The 21,717-nt window shown below is 42.3% G+C and overlaps 1 protein-coding gene across 6 annotated transcripts in view; it reads left to right on the top strand.

The window, feature by feature from the left end:
* The window catches only part of VTI1A (vesicle transport through interaction with t-SNAREs 1A), a 396,691-nt gene that overhangs the window by 2,590 nt on the left and 372,384 nt on the right, over positions 1 to 21,717 (top strand). For all 6 annotated transcript variants that reach the window (XM_061636007.1, XM_061636008.1, XM_061636011.1 and 3 more), the window contains exons 2-3: positions 404 to 462; positions 19,313 to 19,423. In XM_061636007.1, the coding sequence (XP_061491991.1) occupies positions 404 to 462; positions 19,313 to 19,423 (170 nt within the window). The remainder of the gene's footprint in view (positions 1 to 403; positions 463 to 19,312; positions 19,424 to 21,717) is intronic.

Below are 21,717 nucleotides of genomic sequence, written 5' to 3'. Positions count from 1 at the left end.
CCTCCTTTCACTCTGATTGGCTCCAGTCAGCAGGAAAGGACAAGGAAGTATGTTAGAAGACTCTTCTCAGTGGTTAACAGACTCCCTTTCCTGCTGCTTTCCAGGATGCTGGAGACATTGGGACCCTGCTCCCAAAAAAGTAAAGGGTCCAAGACCCCCTGAGAACCCAGACGACTACATCCCTGCCCATTCAAACAAACAACAAAAATATGAGTAGCACAAACGTTTACTCAAGAGACACATCCCCCTTCTATGTCTTTTAAAAAAAATGCTCAACACACAAGTTAAGCTGCAAATTAGAAGAATCTGTTGTTCTCCAGAAGACAGAGCAAAATGAAATGAGTAGAGAAATTACTGTTAAAAGAAAACTATTTCCAACTGTGTCTTTTCCTTTTGTTTTTAGATGAGAAGAAGCAAATGGTTTCAAATGTGGAGAGGCAGCTGGAAGAAGCAAGAGAGCTGGTAATTTCTAAGTTCTTAGAACAACACAACACAAATGAAAATAGGTTGGCTGGAAAAGTGCTACCATGTATTATAAACTTTGAGACTGGGATCAGGTTATGTTGGTGTGTAGAGGCGCTTGCTTTGATGAAGTAGAACTTGATACTTGTCTTTGGTCACGCTTAGAATTATTATTATTATTATTATTATAAATTTGTTTATACCCCGACTTTCGGCCAAAGGCCCTCAAGGCGGCTTACAAAGAAAAATAAACACAAGTATAAAAATACATCAAGGAAAGCAATGCAATTTACAACTAAACTAAATAACATTATTAAGAAAAAAAATGTCCAGGAAAGAAACTCAGAATTGAAGACCTTGTCTTAAAAGACATCCATCCTTTTTCCTGCAGTGTTTTGCATCTCAGTGTCACAATTCCCTGAAGCCTCTTCCAATTGAGGGTGGTGGCGGCTCCATGGTCTTTTCAGTGGCGCCAACTCCCGGAATGGGGCTGCCGGGGGAGAAACACGGCGCCGTGGGCACAGGCTGCACCACTGAGGAAAAAGAGGTGGTGTTAACAGGGGCGGCAGCTCCTGAGAGGCAGAAGAGCAGCTCCCGAGAGGCAGCACTGATAGCGATTTTGTCCATTGTCTCACTGAGTTGGCAAGTAGTTGTGAAGTACCGTCCTCCAACATTGAATGAGATGTTGGGGCTGTTATCTTGGTAAAAAGACCTACAAAACATCTACCTTTGTGCATAGGCTGTGTGCATAGAACAGAGATACAAAGCTCAAATCACACTTGTGGGACACTTGTGACTTCTAGTTAGTAAAACTATACATCTCTATGCAAGTCATAGAAATCGTTCATCCTTTGTTAACTCAATGTCTTTTTATCCCATTCTTTGCTAACCCCAGTTTTCTCTGTGCCGTAGTGCACTTGCTTTCCTTTTTATACACCATCTCTTGTTATCAGTCCTCCCTTTTCTTTCTCCACTTTATAATACACACACTTTGGGCACCATATAGCATTGCTTAGTTCACTTCCTTTCTCTCTCTGCCTCCATTTTTGTTGCCTTTCTCTTTTTCTATTTCTGTGCCTATAACCCTATTTCTCACTGAAAACTTCATTTTCTTTCTGCACCCCATTTTGCTCTCTGACTGCACTCCACTTGCTTCACTTTTTCTCTGTTTTCGTATTCCACAGCTCTTTCAGCAGCTCTCTCTACATTCCCCTTTCACATTCCCACAGGTCTTTCTCCTTGCTTGTTTTCTCTGTCTTCATAGTGTGCTGCTGCTCTTCTGTCTGCATTACCGCAGGTCTTTCAGAACCCCTCCCTCTGTCAGTTTTTTTCTTTTTCTCTGTAACCTCATAGAACATGCACTTTTGGAGCCACCATCTATTAACTTTCTCTCTCTCTCTCTCTCTCTCTCTCTCTCTCTCTCTCTTTCTTTCTTCAGTCCACAGGTGTCTCTACCTTTATCTGTTACCCTCTTTTTATTCTTTCAGGCTCTATATGGTATCTCTGTCCCATCTTTTTTCTTCTTTGTTGAGTTTGGTGGCAACAGCGCACAAGGTTTTCTGCTCTCTCACTAGTTCAGACATTGAGTCATATCGATGATTGGCATAGCTTGGAGCGGCTGTATTAGATGGAAAAACTGTCACCATCTATAGTATACCACACAACCCTGTATCTGGGGAGAAGAGGAACAATACAGCTGTAGCGATACAGAGATTTTCCTTCATCCTACTCTTAATTTTGATGGACTTGGGTAAGCCTTAGATTTTTCCACACGTGTAGGAAAGGAGCACAGCCCATGAAACTTCCTCCAGGGTGACACAAATAAACAGGGAAGGGGCCACAGTTGGCCTGTGGGGCTTTATGATATGCAGGCTGAGCTAGACCAAGTGACTGTCTGCATCTTATAGTAACTTGGCTATAATGAGGAGTGGTTGAGAGATCATTGTAGGGAGAAAGTAGTGTTGGGCAGGTGATTGACTGTGGATGCTCTTTGTGTGTGAACTGGACCTGTTTTGGACATATTACAGTTGTAAATAGTAAGTGTACCTGATGCTTTGCTTGCCTGCTAACAATGTAAAACATGAACCCTTAGCACACAGATCTTTTCCTAATCAGATCTGCATCCTGACATAACTTTTGGACCACACAGATCTAACCGGACTTTATGTCAAACTCATTATTAGGCATGTAGGTGTCTATTTGTTTTTATATTGTAAGATGGGGTTGCACAATTTTTGTTTGTCCTTGGTTGCCAAGATAAAAATTGTGGTTGCCAGGATGCCCTTCATCACCTTGTCACTGACATGATACTATGATTCTGTATAAGATGCAGGACAATTCTCTGTTCTCCTTCCTAGCTCCAACTTTAGCGCTAGAATGGGTACCGTATATTCCAGCGTATAAGACGACTTTTTAACCCTGGAAAATCTTCTCCAAAGTCGGGGGTCGTCTTATACGCCGGGTGTCGTCTTATTAGGGTTGCCATATTGCCCGGATAGCCGGGTTGTACCCGGATTCTAAGCATGCCACCCGGCGCCCGGCTAGCCCCTTAGGTGGCCCGGATTCTCAGCTTTCATTTAAAAAAAAAATTAAGTTTCTGGGTGGTGCGGTTCTCGAGATATATATAAAAACGTCAGGCACCCCCCCCGTTAAATTTTTTTTTAAACTACTGTATAGCTACTGTATAGCTTTAACCCCGCCCGTTCAGGATTTCAGCCAATCAGTGAAGTGTTTGTTCGGTGGCAGAGTCTGCAAAACTTCATTGCGAGGCCAGAAAATGGTGGTTTCCCCTCCGGTTTATCTGAAAATCTCATAAATTGGGTAGGTATATACATTTCAGTTTTTCCCCCTGTTGTGTGTAGGAGTCAGATCCTGGGCAGTGTTTTGAAAACCTTCCCAATAGTTGCTTTTGGGGGTAAAAACAGTGCTAATCCCATATGTCCAGAGTAAATCCTATTGAATTCAGTAGGAATTACTTTTGAGTAGACATGATTATGAATGTGCTGAAAATCAATGGGACTTTGGAGTGAATGTAAAAAAGAATCGTGTTTGTGTTCTCTTTCTGCCCCCCCCCCCAGTCCTATTTTAAAGCAAGTAGGCAGGGCTTACTTAGGTATTGCAGTTTTTATTCTGTAGGAAACTAATACTGATTTTTAAAAAACCAATACTGATTTTTCTGCAATGACCAATTGGTTTGACAATAAACTATTATATGGGCTGTATGTATTTACACATCTGCAGTGTGTGCGTGTGTGTATGGAGTCTTTCCAACACCCCTGTGAGGTAGGGTTGGAAACCAAGGCAGCTCACAACAAGAAATAAAGCCATTTAAAATCCAATAACCATAAAAACAAGTATAAACAGTTGCAAAACAGTGTAAAGTGGCATGATTCGGAATTTTGGGTTGTGTGAATGAAGTTGCTTATCACTTGAGGTTGCATTTCTGGCCCTGTTTGAGTAAGCCCCATTGAATACGCTGGGACTTGCTTCTGAATAAATAAATTTAGGATTGCACTATAAATATCTTTACAGTTTGTGTAAATAATAAATATATTTGATAGTTATGCTTATATAAATATTTCTTCATTTATCATATTTTTGGTTTTTGGTTAGGAATCCTGACTGGTTGTGAGATGCTTAGTTTTTTGCCTTATAGGAATCTTGTTGTGGTTGGTATGGTATTACATTTAGGAAAGTGTTACTGCCTTCTGTATTTTTTTTTCCTATTTGCATTTCACTTATCTTTAACCTCACTCCGTTACAGCCATAGAAGCAACAGCAGCATATGCAAGATAATTAACTCCCGTTAGTGATAAGAACAAGAATTTATAATTATTATTTCAATTAAAACAAGAGGCTTATCAATACTTTGAAGAGGACCAGATATTTATTTTCTTTCTGAGCCCAGGACTGGGTCTTTCATGATGCCTGGTGTGTGTGTGTGTGGGGGGGGGAGCAGGAGAGTAGTCGATAAGACAGACATCCTGGCATTGATAATCGAATTAGCAAGGTATGTGTGGGGTTGTTGTACACTTCCAGGCTCAGTTTCATTTTGAGTATGGAGGTGGAACCTGTGTAGATGTGGTTATTAAAGGGAGAAGAAATTTTGAGTTAAGCAAAGCTCTGCTTTTATAAAACCTAAGAAACATACAGTACTTTGAATGTCTGAGTGCCTGCACCAGTGGAATACTGGAGGAACTTGTAAAACTTGCTGCAACAGTATTTAGAACTGAGCATGTGGTGTGAAAGACTCCTTTTCCTAACATTTTGGCTTGTTTTTCTCTGATTGTGTATTTTTATTGTTTTTACTATATTTGTAAGCTGTGCTGAGCTCTGTTTTTAACAGCAAAAGGGCAGGATATAAATTCTCTTAATCAATCAATAAATACTCCATAGTGTTGGAAACTAGGCATTTAAGGCTGAAAATGTTGCTTAAAAAAAAAAAAATTCTCACATCTTTCCCCAGTTTTTGGTGGTAATTCCTAGGCACAAAAACAAAACAACTGGACAACCCAAATATTAATATTTATAAGTTTATAAGTGACAGTTTTCCTGCTAAGTACCTGCATGTCATAAGCAGGGGTAGTCTTATACGGCGAGTATATCCCAAACTCTATATTTTAACTGGAAAAGTTGGGGGTCGTCTTATACGCCCAGTCGTCTTATACGCCGGAATATACGGTACTGGGGACTTGTTGATTTCATTGCTTTGTGTTGGAAAGGGTAAGAGGTGGTGGTTATTGGTTTGGCTGCTGTTAGTCAGTGGATCTAATCAAGATTCATGCACACCATGCCAAATTCTGGCTCACGTCACTGGATCCTTTCAACCCTGATTCAGTTTATTCAGTGGAATAGGGAGCAAAGCACAACCAGAGGAAAAACCACAAACTCAAAACTGTCATTCACTACAAACCAATACTAAAAGGAAGACTCATACCATCTCTATTTCTCACACACAAATGCAAAACAAAACAGAAACAACAACCTCAGGGAGAAGCTTCTCAAATTTCTCTGAGGATAGCACTTATTCATTCAGCCAAGGGTTTTATGGCTTAAACTTAAACAAAGAAATTGCTCCATCTTTCACTGTTTTGCTATGTGGAATGTTTATACTCTCTTGTGCTAGATACAGGAGCCCAGTACTCACTCTTCCACCACATTTCTACCAGCTTCTAATTGGAGGGTTGCACACTCCTCTCCCTGCCCTAACAGAGTAAAGCCCTTACTAGTCAAGGTATGTCCATCCCAGGTCCCCATTCCAAGGGTACTTTACCTATGTGAATCAAGATATGTCCTTCTCTTGATTCAGATAATAGGCTGTCCCTTATTGTGAGTGAGGTAAAATTTACCTCTCCCACCTTGGTGGTATCTGACCTAGGGCTCTGGCAAGCGAATATCCTTCCCCCAAGCATGCTTTATCATGATCAAAGTACTCAGTAGCATAAATCATCAATCCAGTCCAATTAGAATGGGGCCATGATCAGATCTTAAATCCACAGATTCACTCCACTCATTCCGCAAATTCTCAAAGTATTCTCTCAGACTGTTATCAGCAATTCTCTTTTGCTTTTTCATGAAACTCTCATTATGTCAACAAAACCAAAGAAGGGGAAAAACCTCGTATTCTTAAGCCGCTCAGCTCTCAATATCTCTAAATGCAAAAGTACTTCCCCACTAGGGAGATGGTGGGCTCTGCAACACTGGAGGCATTCAAGAGGCAGCTGGACAGTCACCTGTCGAGAATGCTTTAACTTGGATTCCTGCATTGAGCAGGAGGTTGGACTCAATGGCCTTATAGGCCCCTTTCAACTATTCTATGATTCTAGTCAGTCTCTATCACAAATTCTGAGCTTGGTCAGTGTTCCAGTTCCAATTTCCAACTGGGTCTCTCCCCCCTTGGTTTCTAACTAGATTTCCCTTTCCAACTGGGTCCTGAGTTTCAGCACCAAATGTTAATTAGTGTAACGCTGAGTAGCTCTGCCCATGCAATGACCTAAGCTATTGCTGAGTCTTTTGTTGATCACACCATAAGTAGTGCTCCTTGCAGAAAATAACCAACTTTGACATTGCTTCATAAAATGAATAGTTCTATAAGTAACGGTCACTAACTTCTATCATATTTTCTGTGCAAGACTCTTTTTCTAAGGATTTTCAGTTTACCTTTAGGGAAATGGAGGTCATCTGATTAAAAACCCATCTAGAGTACTAGGTATATTTTTATTTTATAATGTATATGCTACTCTTCAATATAAACATTTTCACGTGACTTATAATATAAAATATAACCTATACAATCATAAAATAAAATGTATAACAATAAATATTAGATAAAAATCAAAATCTGGTAAAAAGTCTGTCAAACAGATAAAAAGATATCCAGTTATTACTAGAAGAACATCGGGAAGGCACTAGGTTAGACTCTTTGCGGGGAGGAAATTCCATAACCAAGTAGAATTATTTTCACACACTTCATAAAGTAATTCAGGTTCCTTCCTTATATTTTGGTACATCACAGATAGTGTATGTTCAAAGAGCATTTTTACATTCATGTTGGAGATCTCTGCTAGTACAGGTAATGTAAATCTGTTTCATACCTTGTATGGAAAAACAAATTAAACATGCATAGTTAATAAATTTAGGACTTGCCTGACTCTCTATCGTTATCTGTGTTTGGGGCTTATACCATATTTCCCTTTTCCTTTTCAGTCTTATCCAGAAGGGCATTTTATTTAAGTTTTCTGATCAATCATCTTATTATTCTTTTAAAGAGCTTCCTCAGCGTAAATGAGACATTTATGGTTGTCTATTTCACAGTTCACATTTAATTGCAGAGGTTTGTAGGGTGAAGCTGAAAGGGTGGTGAGAAATTCTGAAAGTTTGATTGCAAATTGGAGACCTGTTTTTAACCCACTTACAAATTAATAGTGATCCAACAGCAATCCAGTTTGGACTTTGTACTATTGCTTAGGTTCTAGTTCACATGGTCTGTTATATTTTAAGTAGAAAAATAGGTCAATAGTATTTGAGGGAGAAGACGACTGATTTATCCTTCAACGGTTGAGCTCTACAAGGGACTGTTTATCATATGCCTCTTATGGATTCATTAAGGCAATCCGCATAACATACTCTGACCTTTGATAGATTGCTTAATCTCTGCTTTAGCTTCTTTGATCAACATGCAAGGATGACAAGGCAATTTCCAACCTCATGTCAGTGATAAAGGTAAATTATTAATTATAAAAGGCATTGATAACTAAGTAGTTATAGGAGAATCTCTCTTTTACCACAGCCCTTTTAGAGGAAAGAAAAGTTCCTGTTGTAATATTTTTTTAAAAGACACTCTCTCTTTGTGGAAACAAATCACTCACATCTACTTCTTTCTGCAAAAATAATTATGTCTTTTTAAATGTTGGAATGAGTAGAAGTTGAGCTAAGAGCTCATTATTTTTCCTCCTCCTTGTGTTATAATATGAACAAAATTGGCTGACTTCTTTAAGATTAAAAAGAATATCCTGTTTTAACATTTCCATCCTAATGATGATCTTCATTTAATTTACTTTGTTTTTTGTTCATGCTTTTGTTTTCCATTCTTGCTGCTAACACTTCTAGACAGGTACCTAATGTAATTATTGACTTTAAGCAGTTACCTAACATGTTGGTGATTAATGTCAAGGCTTGCATATAAAAATCAATTTTAACAAAACTGGCTAAGGAACACAACTCATTAAAAGGTCTCCTGAACAGGTTAAAGTAGAAATCAAATTTGAAACATTCCCATCCAAAGCCAGTGATTTTCATACACCAGTCCTTTACAGCGATTGGGCTTAGACTTAATCTTTCAAAGTTAAACCAAGACAATCATTGTATTTGCTTACATTCATTTGTTCTTCCTGGAAGGATTCATAACTGGGCTCCTCATGGGAGGAAGGGTGGCATGTAAATCGAATGAATGAATGAAGCCATGATTTTCAAGAGTTAAATATAAATATATTTTGCAGTCGAGGGGCGAAATAAGACACAGAGACATCAGCTTGGGTTGAACAAGGGCCACTTTATTAAATTACAGCAAACCAAACCCAATTTAAAGTGACCTGCAGAGGGAAACCTAGGTGCGGGAACTGTCTATAAGCAAGTAGCTTGCCACACAGCTCTGGGCGACCAGCCCCTGCTGGGGCAAGGGCAAGCCCATCTGCTTACCCTTTACCCCGGCCACACCTTGTAGGTGAGTAGGGGGGCCTTCCCACATCATCCCCACCCGGGGCCGTATAACCCCTGGGTAGATGAGGATAAGTTGGCCCCAGAAGCAGCCCATATCCTGCCCTCGAGCCGTAAAGCCCTGACAGACAGGCCTCCGGAACCGCCAATCACCTCCAAAGGTGCCTAAGGGGGCCACCTAGCTGTCCTTACCTCTTTCCCTTCCCGCACTTTCCCGCCACAAAAGGGGGACAAATCTCTATTTAGTCCCCCTTTACCCCACTGCTGAGAAGCACCTCTCGCAGACACCTCTGCAGGTCTCCCAAATATGTCGTTACCTGCATCTGACAGGTGAACGCCATCGGCCCTGTATCGTTCACCCTTCTAATGCTGAATGGGGATGCGGAATGGCTAACCCCCCTTGCCCCAAGAAGAGCCAACCGAATCTGCTGGTTAGCCTTCGTTCGCCAAACCCTGCGTAGGAGCATGCCCATAAGTAACTGAAGCCGTCATAGCCTCTCCGCTGCATGTCACACATGCTCTCCAACTGAGGGCCTTGCCCTGAGTAACTGAGGCCGCCGTAGCCTCTCCGCTGCATGTCACACATGCTCACCAACTGAGGGCCTTGCCCTGAGTAACTAAGGCCGTCGTAGCCTTTCCGCTGCATGTCACACATGCTTGCCAACTGAGGGCCTTGCCCAGCGCAACCGAGGCCGTCGTAGCCTCTCCGCTGCATGTCACACATGCTTGCCAACTGAGGGACTTGGCTTTAAGTAACTGAGGCCGTCGTAGCCTCTCCGTTGCATGTCACACATGCTTGCCCACTGAGGGACTTGGCTTTAAGTAACTGAGGCCGTCGCAGCCTCTCCGCTGCACGTCACACATGCCAGCCACTGAGGGCCTTGCCCTTAAATAACAGAGGCTGTCGTAGCCTCTCAAACTGCATGTCGTCACCTGCCAGCGATCTGTGGGTCTTGCCTCAAGCAACTGAGGTCATTGCCACCCGGGGGAAGGACCACCACTTGTGAAACCGTCTGTACTGAATTATGCTGGAACAAAGTGGGTAGGAGCCTATCCAAACGCATTCCTTTCCGGCCACGCCGCTGTATTGCCGCCCATCGACTGAGGCCCAACTATGAGCCCATGCTTGATTTCAAGGCCCTCCTGGCTGCCTAGAAGACTATGCTGAGGCCGCCTATTAGGATGAGCGTCTGCTCCTTCCCCGTCCAGCAGCCTGTCAAGATAATTATAACTTGCTAGGCTTCCGAATTCCCAGGCCCTCTAAAAGGGGGGAATATAGCCCTTATAAACCTGAGGACGAGCGTCCAACAGCCTGGAAAGTCTGGCTTCATAGCCGGAGGAGCATACTGTATTCCCACTGGCTCACCATATCCAATAAAATGTCCAGTGAGAAAGGGTGACGGGGATAGGGAAAAAACCACCAGCCTAGCTATGAGGGAAAGTCCCGCCAGCTTACCTTGAAGTGCTTGGACTAACAGGCCCCTACTCCTGCCATAGCCCGTGCCGGCCCAGAATTCCTGAATTGCCCTACCTGCTCTGTGGTAGCTGGCGAGCGTACTGGGGGCAATGGAATCTACGGGAAGTCCAGCGCGCATTTCACAAGAATCAGCCCCTACAGCCCTTTCAGCATTCCGAGAGCTGGTGATCACAGTAGAACAATGGATAGGCTTATGGCCATCTCAGACTGGGGTAGATCATCCCTATTCCCAGCTGTCAAGGGAATCCCCAGGTACATAGCCATACTATGAGCTGTGACCTCAGGTGCTAACATGCATCCCAAAATCTGCCATACCCCTGAACAGCGAATCACACAGATAGTGCCCCACTACTTCTGGGCCCACATGTCTCCTGATTGTTCCCTCCCAGAAGAATCTGCAGCACGCCATGTAAGAAATATAGCAGTCCATAGGCAATGTTCGGCCGCATAAATGCATAAGGCACCTCTGTCACATGCGTGCACCATGTTAAATGAAGTGTAGCGCATGGTACCTAGACTATCAGGTATGAACCACTTACCGCCGAACCCCTTCAATAAGACTGGTGGTGAATCAGGTGTAATTTGCATCTTTACCCTCTGTCCCTGGCAAATTACTGCCATAACGAAAACAGATCAAAGATTGTAGGCCATGAAGGCCAGCCTGGAGTTGGAGTTGGAGTATGGGACTAGGAAATCAAAAGGAAAACACCATAACAGACAAACCTTCCCTTAAACCGGGTAGCCAGCAAGCAAAGTTCGTAGTACCTAGAGTCTAACTGGGGAGGGACCCATGTCCTTGAGCAGCTTATGCTGGGGGCTTCTACTTACCCCTTTGAAGGGCTCTTGCCTCCTATCTCACTGTTGCATATATCCTTCTGCAAAAGGGAAGGAAATCATTTATGAGTAAGTACACTTTACCAACTACTAGTTCCTTGCAGCTAACCCAGTTCCCTTAAAGCAGAGACTTCAGGTAATTGTTATCAAAAATCCCAACAAAGAAAGGTTTTGTTATTGTTGTAAAGTCATCAGGAAAGGGTGAAGAGTCTGCCTGGATCTTAAAATGCAGCCTATGTGTTAAAAACAGAGTCTAAACTTGCATCAAGGCAGCCCTTGTTTCAGTAAAGTCCAAGATCTTGGAAATGAGGATAAGATCCTGATAAGTGATCTGTCTTTCCTCTTTATTGCTATCCACCCATTCAACCACACTATCATCTGCAAGACCTGCAATTCCCTGCAGAAGTTTGCATGTCCTTCTGTAAATATAACAAATGCCATATGCCTTGTTTTTGATATGAGACCAAATTCAAATAAATGCAACTTCTCAGAGTTAACAAGGAATGTGTAACTGACACTTGGAAAAGGATTACTGTCACCTAAGTAGTGGTTGTGATTTATACATTTTCCAGCAAACCCTGTCATCTGTGCACACCATTAGTATCCAAATATGAAAGGCCCAAAGGCTCACCTGGCCCCTCAAAGGCCACTTGTAATATAATAATAGAATTAACTACCTCAACCTACTATATTCCTGGGCCTAGCAGGAAGTCAGAAGCCTAACCAAAGAGCTCCACCCACCCCCCAAGCAACCACGATGTAATAAAATTAATAGAATAAAGTACCTTGAACCTAATATAGGCCCGAGTCAAGGAAAGGCCGCAAGCCTAACCAAAGAACCCTTCACAACAGCCAAGAGAGGCTGCCAAGGCCTCACCCACCTCCTTCACTGTCTTGCACCCCCTACCTAGGCTGAACTCACACCCAGCCTTGGCAACCAAAAGGGAGGTAAATAGGGCCTGTTGAGACTCGAAAGGCTTGTGCAGCCTCCTCTCCCGTAATTAGTTCTGAGCCTGCAGCCCATGGCTGTTGGGGAGATTTCAACCCCAATCTCCCGAATCGCAGTCCAAACACCTCCACCACTATCAAAACCTCTCCCATGCGTATGGGGTGGTGGTGGTTTAAAATTGCCCAAAGACCTGCATTTTATGAGGGGACCTTTTATTTTATTTTATTCATTTATTTATTTAATTACGCTTTTAAACCGCCCTATAGCAACAAGCTCTCAGGGCGGTGTACAGCAAAATAAAACGACATTTAAAAACAAACAAGTGTGGATTAAAACATACAATATAAAACATATTTAAAAACAAAATTAAAATACGAATAAAATAAAAATACAGTTACAGTTAAGTTTAAAATAAAATTAAATTTAAGTTTAAAATGCCTGGGCGAAGAGGTAGGTTTTTACCTGGCGCCGAAAAGATAACAAAGAAGGCGCCAGGCGTATCTCATCTGGGAGGGCATTCCATAATTCGGGGGCCACCACTGAAAAGGCCCTAGATCTAATTGTTGTTCTCCGGGCCTCCCTATGGTTTGGGACCCGAAGAAGGGCCTTAGATGTCGAGCGCAGTGAACGGGTAGGTATATAGCGAGAGAGGCGTTCCATCAGATATTGCGGTCCGATGCCGTTAAGGGCTTTATAGGTAAGAACCAACACTTTGAATCTGGCCCGGAAACATATAGGTAGCCAGTGCAGTTGGGCCAGAATAGGTGTTATATGGTCGAATTTCTTCGTCCCAGTAAGAACTCTGGCCGCAGCATTCTGCACTAGCTGAAGTTTCCGAATCGTCTTCAAAGGTAACCCTACGTAGAGTGCATTACAGTAATCCAATCTAGAGGTTACCAGAGCGTGAATAACTGAGGTGAGGTTCTCCCTGTCCAGATAGGGTCGTAGTTGGGCTACCAGCCGAAGCTGGTAGAACGCATTCCATGCCACCGAGGCTACCTGAGCCTCAAGTGACAGGAGCGGATCTAATAAGACCCCCAAACTACGGACCTCTTTTCACACACACCTCTTTTCCTTGCTTGGTTGGCATGACTACTTAAATCCTCCCTGGCCTATAATATGAATTTGAGACCAATTATAATAATAATAATTATTATTGTAAGCCACCAACTGCAGAAACACCAGCACGAATACCAGTATTGTAAGCTGCTAACTGTAGTAAGTCACTGTCTGCAAGGTCTGATCCTTTTATTCAAAACCCTGCAGCTCTTTTGCTCTAATTTATTTTAATTACTGATTTATTCCAATTACTTTATATTATATCGCTGCTCTTATACAATATTAAATGTGTGTGTGATCTTGTTTAACTGGCTAGCAATAGCCCTAAGGCGGCGTTGCTGGAGGACACTGAGTGCCCACCCCCCCCAACCAAGGGGGAGGGGGTTTCCACACCATTCGGCCCAGCAAGCCCTTAATAAAAGACCCGCTCCAGCCGCCGCCACTCCTCCAGGCTCATGACCGCCTGCCTCCTCAAACTACCTCCACCAAGGAAAATAACTGAGGCCTAATCAGCCCACTAACATGGCCTAACTGGCCTGTAAATGCAGCCTGTGCCGCTGCAAACAAGCGCCTCCGAAATGGCACCAACCACGCGGCCGAGCCAGAATGGCTGCTGCCGCTCTTCTCTTTGCTCTGCTTTGGCCCTTGTTGTCCTTCAACGTCACGCTGGCAAAGAGGAAGGTAGGAGGGGCGGCTGGACTTAAATAAGCCCCAAAGCCCCGCCCCTCCACACTGCACGTCGCAGGCACACAATAGGTGCGACGCGCGACGTTGCCCCAAACAAAGATGGAGGCGGCAGCTTTGCCCCCATCTGCAACCTTGCCCCACTCGTCAGCTGCGCGGCAAGCGGGGCATCATTTGCCACTCTGTGCATCTTTAGAAGGAAAGGTGGGATATAAATGTTATTTATTTATTACCTGTCCTTCATCATAAGATCCTCGGAGAGGTTGCAACAATTTGATATACAACATTACAAACAGTTTTAATCAACTTACAATCACAAAAATAAGGTGGGTCCTAAAAATATACATCTCAGGTATCAAAGGCAAGGGTAAAGAGGTGTATCTTCAGCATTCACTGAAAACTAATAATCATAATTTATTTTTTATTGTTGTCGTCTAGATACTTTCCTCAGATCTGCTAACTTATTATAGTGAATATGTAGGAAGGGATCTCTGTGCACAGAGCAAATAACAAATCTCTAGATGTGGGTTAATGAATCTTTTGCATGTGTAAATGAGACAAGCAGCTTGGAACCAAACAAAGCCACCAAGAAACAAAACGAAGATAGCAAACTCAGGGAAACCATGTGGTTTGTGAAAGTATAACAGTAAAAATGGCAGTTCCCACCCCTGCCTGATGAATATTGGGCATGCTCAGTAACCTCAGAATGTTGAGTGTCCATTTTCCCCATCTGTTTCCATTTTCTTTTTCCCCTTCAGTTTTCTTCCCTCCTGCTTTTTTTCCCAGGCCTTCACATTCCTATGGGTGGCTTGTGCGCCATTATCTTTGTCTCAGTCCCCATATCTGTTGGCGCGTGCGTGTTGGTACAGTCCAGAGAAGCGACTCTGGAGCTGTGCAGAACCAGAAATAATTCAGGCCAAGCAAAGTTCTTTGTAAGAGTCTTTTACTGACAATAAGTTTCAAATGCAGTCCTCTCTCCATACAACCTTCCCCCACACTAGAGCTTCTGCGAGAGCTGCTCTTATCAGAGCCGTTGCCCTTGCCAACCATCTGCTGGCCTTGAGGAACCTGGCAACCCCTCTTGCTCTGTTTAACCCGTTTATTGCAGGTTTCATTCTCCTCCGAAAAAACCTCTGTCTGTGAGTCACATAGATTGCACTACTGGCCAACAGCCCCCACCTGGGACTCACAGATCACAAAACTACATTTATCTTATTTTCAGTTATACGATACAATTTCAATATACATATATATATACACATCATTTTGTTTCTCATTACAGTCTCTATTTCCAGTTCAGTTTTGTTTCTTTATTCATACAAGTTATACAGCATTTTTGTTGATTTTATTTTTCTCAGATTCATTTATGTTTCGCACGTTGAGCATCTGTACTAGCGATTGGTATTTATCATCACTGAGTGGTTTCGTCATTATGTCTGCCAACATATGTTTTGTGTCACAATATTGTAGCTTGATGACTCCCTGATGTATGCAATCACGAATATGGAAATATCTAACACTGATATGCTTAGTTCTTTTTGTATTAGCTTCCGATGTTGCTAACGCAATACATGTCTGGTTATCCTCGAATACTGTTATGGGCAATACAGTATTCACATGCACTTCCTGAGCAAATTGTGTAAACCACTGTATTTCGTTACAGGCAACAGACAAGCCCACATATTCAGCCTCAGCGCTGGATGTTGCTACAATAGCCTGCTTTCTCCTGCACCAATCCAGTACTGAACCGTGTAATCTAATTACAATGCCTGTTGTAGATTTTCGACTGGCTAGGTCTCCAGCATGATCTGCATCAACATAACAGTCCATGCCACCTTGTTTTTCTGTTGACAGTATTAAGCCCTTTGTTCTTGTACCTTTCAGGTATCTTAACACTCTTTTGACACCCAGCCAATCATGTTCTGATGGCTTTTCTACTTTCCTACACAATATGCCTACTGCATTGCATATGTCTGGTCTAGATACTTTTACAAGAAATTGTAGTTTCCCTATTACATGTCTGTAGAACTCTGGCTTGTCATATGCTATGTTGCATTCTTCTTGCTGGAATGATACTGTCATTGGTGTACTCACTGGATTGCATTCACTCATGCCACACGTCTCTAGCAGACGATCTATTTTCCCTGTCTGCTTTAACGCAAAACCACCATCTGCAGTGCATACAATTTCTGTTCCTAGATAGTGACTAACTGGCCCCAGGCGCTTTGTATCTACTTGTTGTTGTAAACTGTCAAAAAACTGTCTTCTGATTCTTCTGAGCAAATATATAAAATGTCATCAACATAAATAGCACAATATGTTTTCTTGCCATTTATGTTTTTCACATACGCACATGTATCAGCAACACATCTGGTAAAGCCCATGTCTTTTAACACTTCATCCAATAGCAGATTCCAGCATCGCGCACTTTGGTGCAAGCTATACAATGATTTATGTAATTTACAAACTAAACCCGGTGTTTCAATGAACCCTGCTGGCTGTTCCATGTAAATGTCTTCTGTTAACGCTCCATGAAGAAAAGCAGTGCTAATATCGTAGTGAAAAACCTGCATTTGATTCATTGCAGGAATTTTAAGTAACATCCTAATTGATTCAAACTTCACTACAGGCGTGAACACATTATCATAGTCAGTGCCATAAATCTGTGTGTAGCCTTTCGCCACTAAGCGAGCTCTGTATCTCGTAACTATACCTGCACTATTTGTCTTTCTCTTAAATATCCATCTACAACCCACAGCCTTTTTCCCCGCTGGTAGTGTACATAGTGACCAGGTTTTGTTTTTCGTTATGGCGTTCAGTTCTTCTTCCATTGCTGCCTTCCACTTTTCTTGCTCAGCCTGTGGTAACTGAGCAATATCAGCCAAATTAGAGGGATCCCTTTGTGTTCCCTGTGTATTAATTGAGGCTAAGACTTCTACATGGGACTGTTTTGCTACAGAACATTCCTTCACAGCAGGCTGTGCTTTATTTATTTCATGTACCTGCCTTATGTTTGCATCCTTTGTGGCGTGTATATGTGTATCAACATAAAACAGTGAATCCTGCATTTTCCCCTTCATGCATATCGCATTGCCTTTCTGCACAATGCATCTATTTCCTTCAAAATATACTTTACAACCTATTTGAGTCAGTTTTCTTATTGAAAGAATGTTACATTTTAAATCAGGAACCAAAAGTACATTTGTTAATATTGTTCTAGGATTACTCAACCTGATCGTCCCCTTCGCAATCGCGTCCCGTGACGATCCGTCAGCTAGATAAATCTTCTCTTGAACAGGCTTTGAAGTGTAAAACAAACTTGTGTCAGTGATTAGGCAGTTTGACGCCCCGCTATCTAGAAGCCATTTAGAGTTAAGTGTTTATTGTCTTCCTCAGTAATAAAGTTCACACTGGATTTCTGCCATCCATAGTCTCTGTTTCTTCTGTTCTTACTCAAACAATGTCTCTGTATATGTCCCCGGGACCCACAAAAATAACATGTTTTATTTTCTTGCCTGTTTCTAGGATAATTCTGTTGTGCTGCTTCAGCCTCTTTAGACTCAGTCCTTTTACTCTCCTGTCTTCTGTTCCATTCCTGTTGCAGTTTTTGCTCTACAAAGTCCAGAGTTAAAGTTCCGTCTGGCAACGTCTCCATACTAGTTACCAACGTGTCCCATTTTTGATCAAATGAAGATAACAGTATATAAACCATCTGAATGTCACTGTGATTCACTCCTCGATCTTGAAGATCTCCAAACAATCTACGAAATTCAGCAAGATGCTCACTCATAGTCACTTCATCTGTAAAACGCATCTGACAAAGTTTCCGCGCTAAACACAGCCGGCTCCCTGCTGTTTGCTGCACATGAGCGGCTCTTAGCTTTTCCCACATTGCATGTGCTGTCGGCTCATTCTTTACGTGTAGCAGTTGAGAATCAGACAGCCCTAGAGTAATAAATGCTTTCGTTTTCTCGTCTTTCTTCGTCCACGCTGCTGATGGAGCAGCCGGAGGGGGGTTTTCTATCACGTCATACAAATCTTCTTTGAACAGAACTGCTTTCATTCTCCACTTCCAACTGGAGTAATTAACTGCATTCAATCTCTCCATCGGCATCCCGGATGACAGGTTTATAGCCATGTTGTCCACTCTTTACTTGCCTCTCTCTTGCTGCTTCTTTCCTCTGCAACAACGGATCCAAACAGCACCAGAACCTCTTACTTCGGACTGTATTCTGGGCCCATAACCCCTGTTGGCGCGTGCGTGTTGGTACAGTCCAGAGAAGCGACTCTGGAGCTGTGCAGAACCAGAAATAATTCAGGCCAAGCAAAGTTCTTTGTAAGAGTCTTTTACTGACAATAAGTTTCAAACGCAGTCCTCTCTCCATACAACCTTCCCCCACACTAGAGCTTCTGCGAGAGCTGCTCTTATCAGAGCCGTTGCCCTTGCCAACCATCTGCTGGCCTTGAGGAACCTGGCAACCCCTCTTGCTCTGTTTAACCCATTTATTGCAGGTTTCATTCGCCTCCGAAAAAACCTCTGTGAGTCACATAGATTGCACTACTGGCCAACAATATCTGTGGATGATAACAGTATCTTACCTTGCAGGGTTATTGTAAGGATTACTGAGAAAGTCTGCATGAAGCACTTTGAGCTCTTGCTATTTAAAATTAAAAAATATAGAAGTCTTAACAATATTAATTTCATACTATCACTAATTATTATTATTCTATGCATGCATACTTCAGAGTAAGCTCCACTTAGCTTAATTTCTAGGTAACCAATGTAATCCAGTACTTGGATTCTAATAATAATTGTAATCTAGTCCTTGGATTCTTGCTAAGCTTTCTATGGGTCAGTGCAGGTGCCACAGGAATATTGTGCTGTCGCTCTGAAATATTTCACTTTAAATACAAGAGGCCAGGATGCTATATGCTTTGGTTAACATTGGCAACTCTTTGGTTTCCTGTTAAAGGGCATCTTATTGACATTCTGTATGGTTGCAGACAAGTAAAGAACATCAGTGTTGCAAGTCTAGAGTCATGTCTGTCTGCGTTTGTGTGTGTGTGTGCAAGCAAATATATTACATTTAATTAAAACACACTTGTTCTATCCTCACCTCAAAGTTGCCATAATTCAGAGAAAAGACTTCAGAGAAACTCCAGAGTGAATTGCTGAACTAGAATTTATCTGCAAATGTAATGCTATTTCATTGCGTTTCTGGGTTTCTTGCATTGTAGGTGTTAAATTAGTATAGTATAGCTTGAAGAGTATTATTACAGTGTCTGTTCTTACTGTGTATGCGTTTGAGCTTTGCATAGAAATGTCATAGATGCACTTCTTATCCTTGCATTTTATGGTCCTTTGGCTGCCCTTAAGCATCCCAGCCTAGATGTGTATCTGTGTAGATATCTGCCAGATATCTGCCAGAGAAGGCGTGACACATTTGATGAATCCCATGAAAGCTTGCACTACAATAAATCTGTCCTTAAGATACCACAAGATTCTTTGTAGGAGTAATTAACATTGTCTGTATATCCATAACTGTTTGAATTACGTTCAAGTAATCCTTAGTGAATAATTCAACTTATCTTTTCTCTCATTCTCCCTTCCTCTTCTTATTTTTAATTACTAGCTGGAACAAATGGAGCTTGAAGTTCGAGAAATCCCTCCACAGAGCCGAGGCATGTACAGCAGTAGAATGAGGAGCTACAAGCAAGAAATGGAAAAACTTGAAGCAGATTTTGTGAGTTAATTCATGATGGCATTTTGTGAGGGAAACCTTGTAGCACCTGCCACTGTGGTATAATTATTATCTTCAGTTAGCGTTCTTGTGCTCTAGTATGGAGGTGAGGGACCTTCTTTAGCCAGGGGGCTACATTCTCTTCTGGGCAGTCTTCCAGTCTGGGGTGGGTGGGGCCAGAGGCAAATGTGGGCTGAGCAACAGATGTGACTCTTAGCTTTGCACAATAGACTACACTCCACCTACGCAAATACCAGAGATTCTCATCTGTCCTCCATCAAAACAAGCAAGAGGCATTATCACAGTTGAAGAACCCATTCCACCCAGGCAAAAGCACATGAGAAGAAGGGCTAGTGAGTGGTCTGGCCTGGGCAAAGTCCTGGGAGCGAACTACAGACTTGGAGGATAGGGATCAGTAAGATTGCAGCAAACCTGTGCTAGTGCAAAAGCAAGTTTCAAAGCTGGCCTTACATGGCTCCTTTTTAATGTAATAGTTAGAAAATAATTTAGATAAGTTAATGGTCAGTATAGTTTTGGAGAAACTTTCTTGGCTATGTTGCTAGATAAGCCATCTGAATTACCATTTCTTTCATATTTTCCATATTTTCTATAGAAAAGCTGGAAGCTTCTTCAGGTTTTTTTGTATTGTAATTCAGTAGTTCTGCTTGACCAGTGTCTCTTGTATACCTGATTGCTATAAATTGTTACTCCATTGTTCCTTGCTGACTTTCAGTTAAGTACCCTGTTTCCCAAGCCCTGCCTAGAGGCCTTACCAGTTCTCTGTGTTAATCTGTTTCTCTCCTGTCTGCCATGAGTTTTCCTAGTCCTGTAAACCCTCCTACCTCTTGGCTGTGTCACTTACATAATAGTAAACATCTTGCATTGAATGTGCCCTAATGACATTGGGCAAATGTCTGGTCAGTGGCGCTTCCCTGCTACAGCGTCTCCCACTTCACACATTTATTGAGATGTGCCCAGCAGCTGCTGCTTGTGCTGTTCCAGACAGTTTTGGGTAGTATGCTCATGAAGATGCTGGTATAGCACTGAATCTGAGAGATGTCAGGTGATATTATCCAATTGTGCTCCATCCCATCAAACAAAATGACAATGTCTGGTGGATCTCCTGTTCGTATAATGTAAAACTTACTCGATATCTTAACCATGTATTTCTACCAAGCCATAATTATTTAACATGCTATGAAACCATTGACTTTAAATATTATCAAAAGGAACTGAAAATATTGCACTGAACCCTTTGCTCTGAAGCTTTACCCCAACCTGTCAGGTGCTTCTTTGCTTAAGCAACTGATGCAAGCTTTGAATGGTGCTAATAAGTACAAGTTCCTCAGAGAATAGTAATTCTCGTTATTCTCCAGGTCATGTAGTATTTTTAGGCTGTAGGCAAGCTACCTGTTTAGACAGTGGTGACCCTATAGTTTTAATTTGTATTACTTTTTAAATGGTCCTTTTTATTGTGCCAATATACATCCTGCCTATCAAATCTTTGAAATTCACTATAGTCGTTTTCCCCCTCTTTGTATGGATAATGTATTGAGAGCTGTTTTGCGCTTAATAAAATCCATCTTAAAAAAAAAACCGGAACAGGTTCAGAGGAGGGCAACAAGGATGATCAGGGGACTAGAAACCAAGCCCTATGAGGAGAGACTGAAAGAACTGGGCATGTTTAGCCTGGAGAAGAGAAGACTAAGGGGAGATACAGTAGCACTCTTCAAGTACATGAAATGTTGTCACGCAGAGGAGGGCTGGGATCTCTTCTCAATCATCCCAGAGTGCAGGACACGGAATAATGGGCTGAAGTTGCAGGAAGCCAGATTTTGACTGGACATCAGGAAAAACTTCCTGTTAGAGTCATATGACAGTGGAACCAATTACCTAGAGAGGTAGTGGGCTCTCCGACACTGGAGGCATTCAAGAGGCAGCTGGACAGCCATCTGTCGGGAATGCTTTGATTTGGATTCCTGCATTAAGCAGCGGGTTGGACTTGATGGCCTTATAGGCCCCTTCCAACTCTACTATTCTATGGTTCTATGATTCTACTTGTGTGTCAGCAGAACTGTCTAATACAGCCTTTCCCAACTGGTGTGCCTCCAGATGTTGTTGGACCACAACTCCCATCAGCCTCAGCCATTGGCAATGCTGGCTGAGGCTGATGGGAGTTGTGGTCCAACAACATCTGGAGGCACACCGGTTGGGAAAGGCTGGTCTAATAGCTAATTTTGTGAGAGAAAACCACTGCTTGCAGCTCCAAATGTTTTTCCAAAGTATGGCAGCTACTA

Source organism: Rhineura floridana, chromosome 7 (genome assembly GCF_030035675.1).
Source record: "Rhineura floridana isolate rRhiFlo1 chromosome 7, rRhiFlo1.hap2, whole genome shotgun sequence".
Classification (NCBI taxonomy): Eukaryota; Metazoa; Chordata; class Lepidosauria; order Squamata; family Rhineuridae; genus Rhineura; species Rhineura floridana.
The sequence above is the reverse complement of the archived record's forward strand: the minus strand, read 5'-3'. Positions and strand labels throughout refer to the sequence as shown.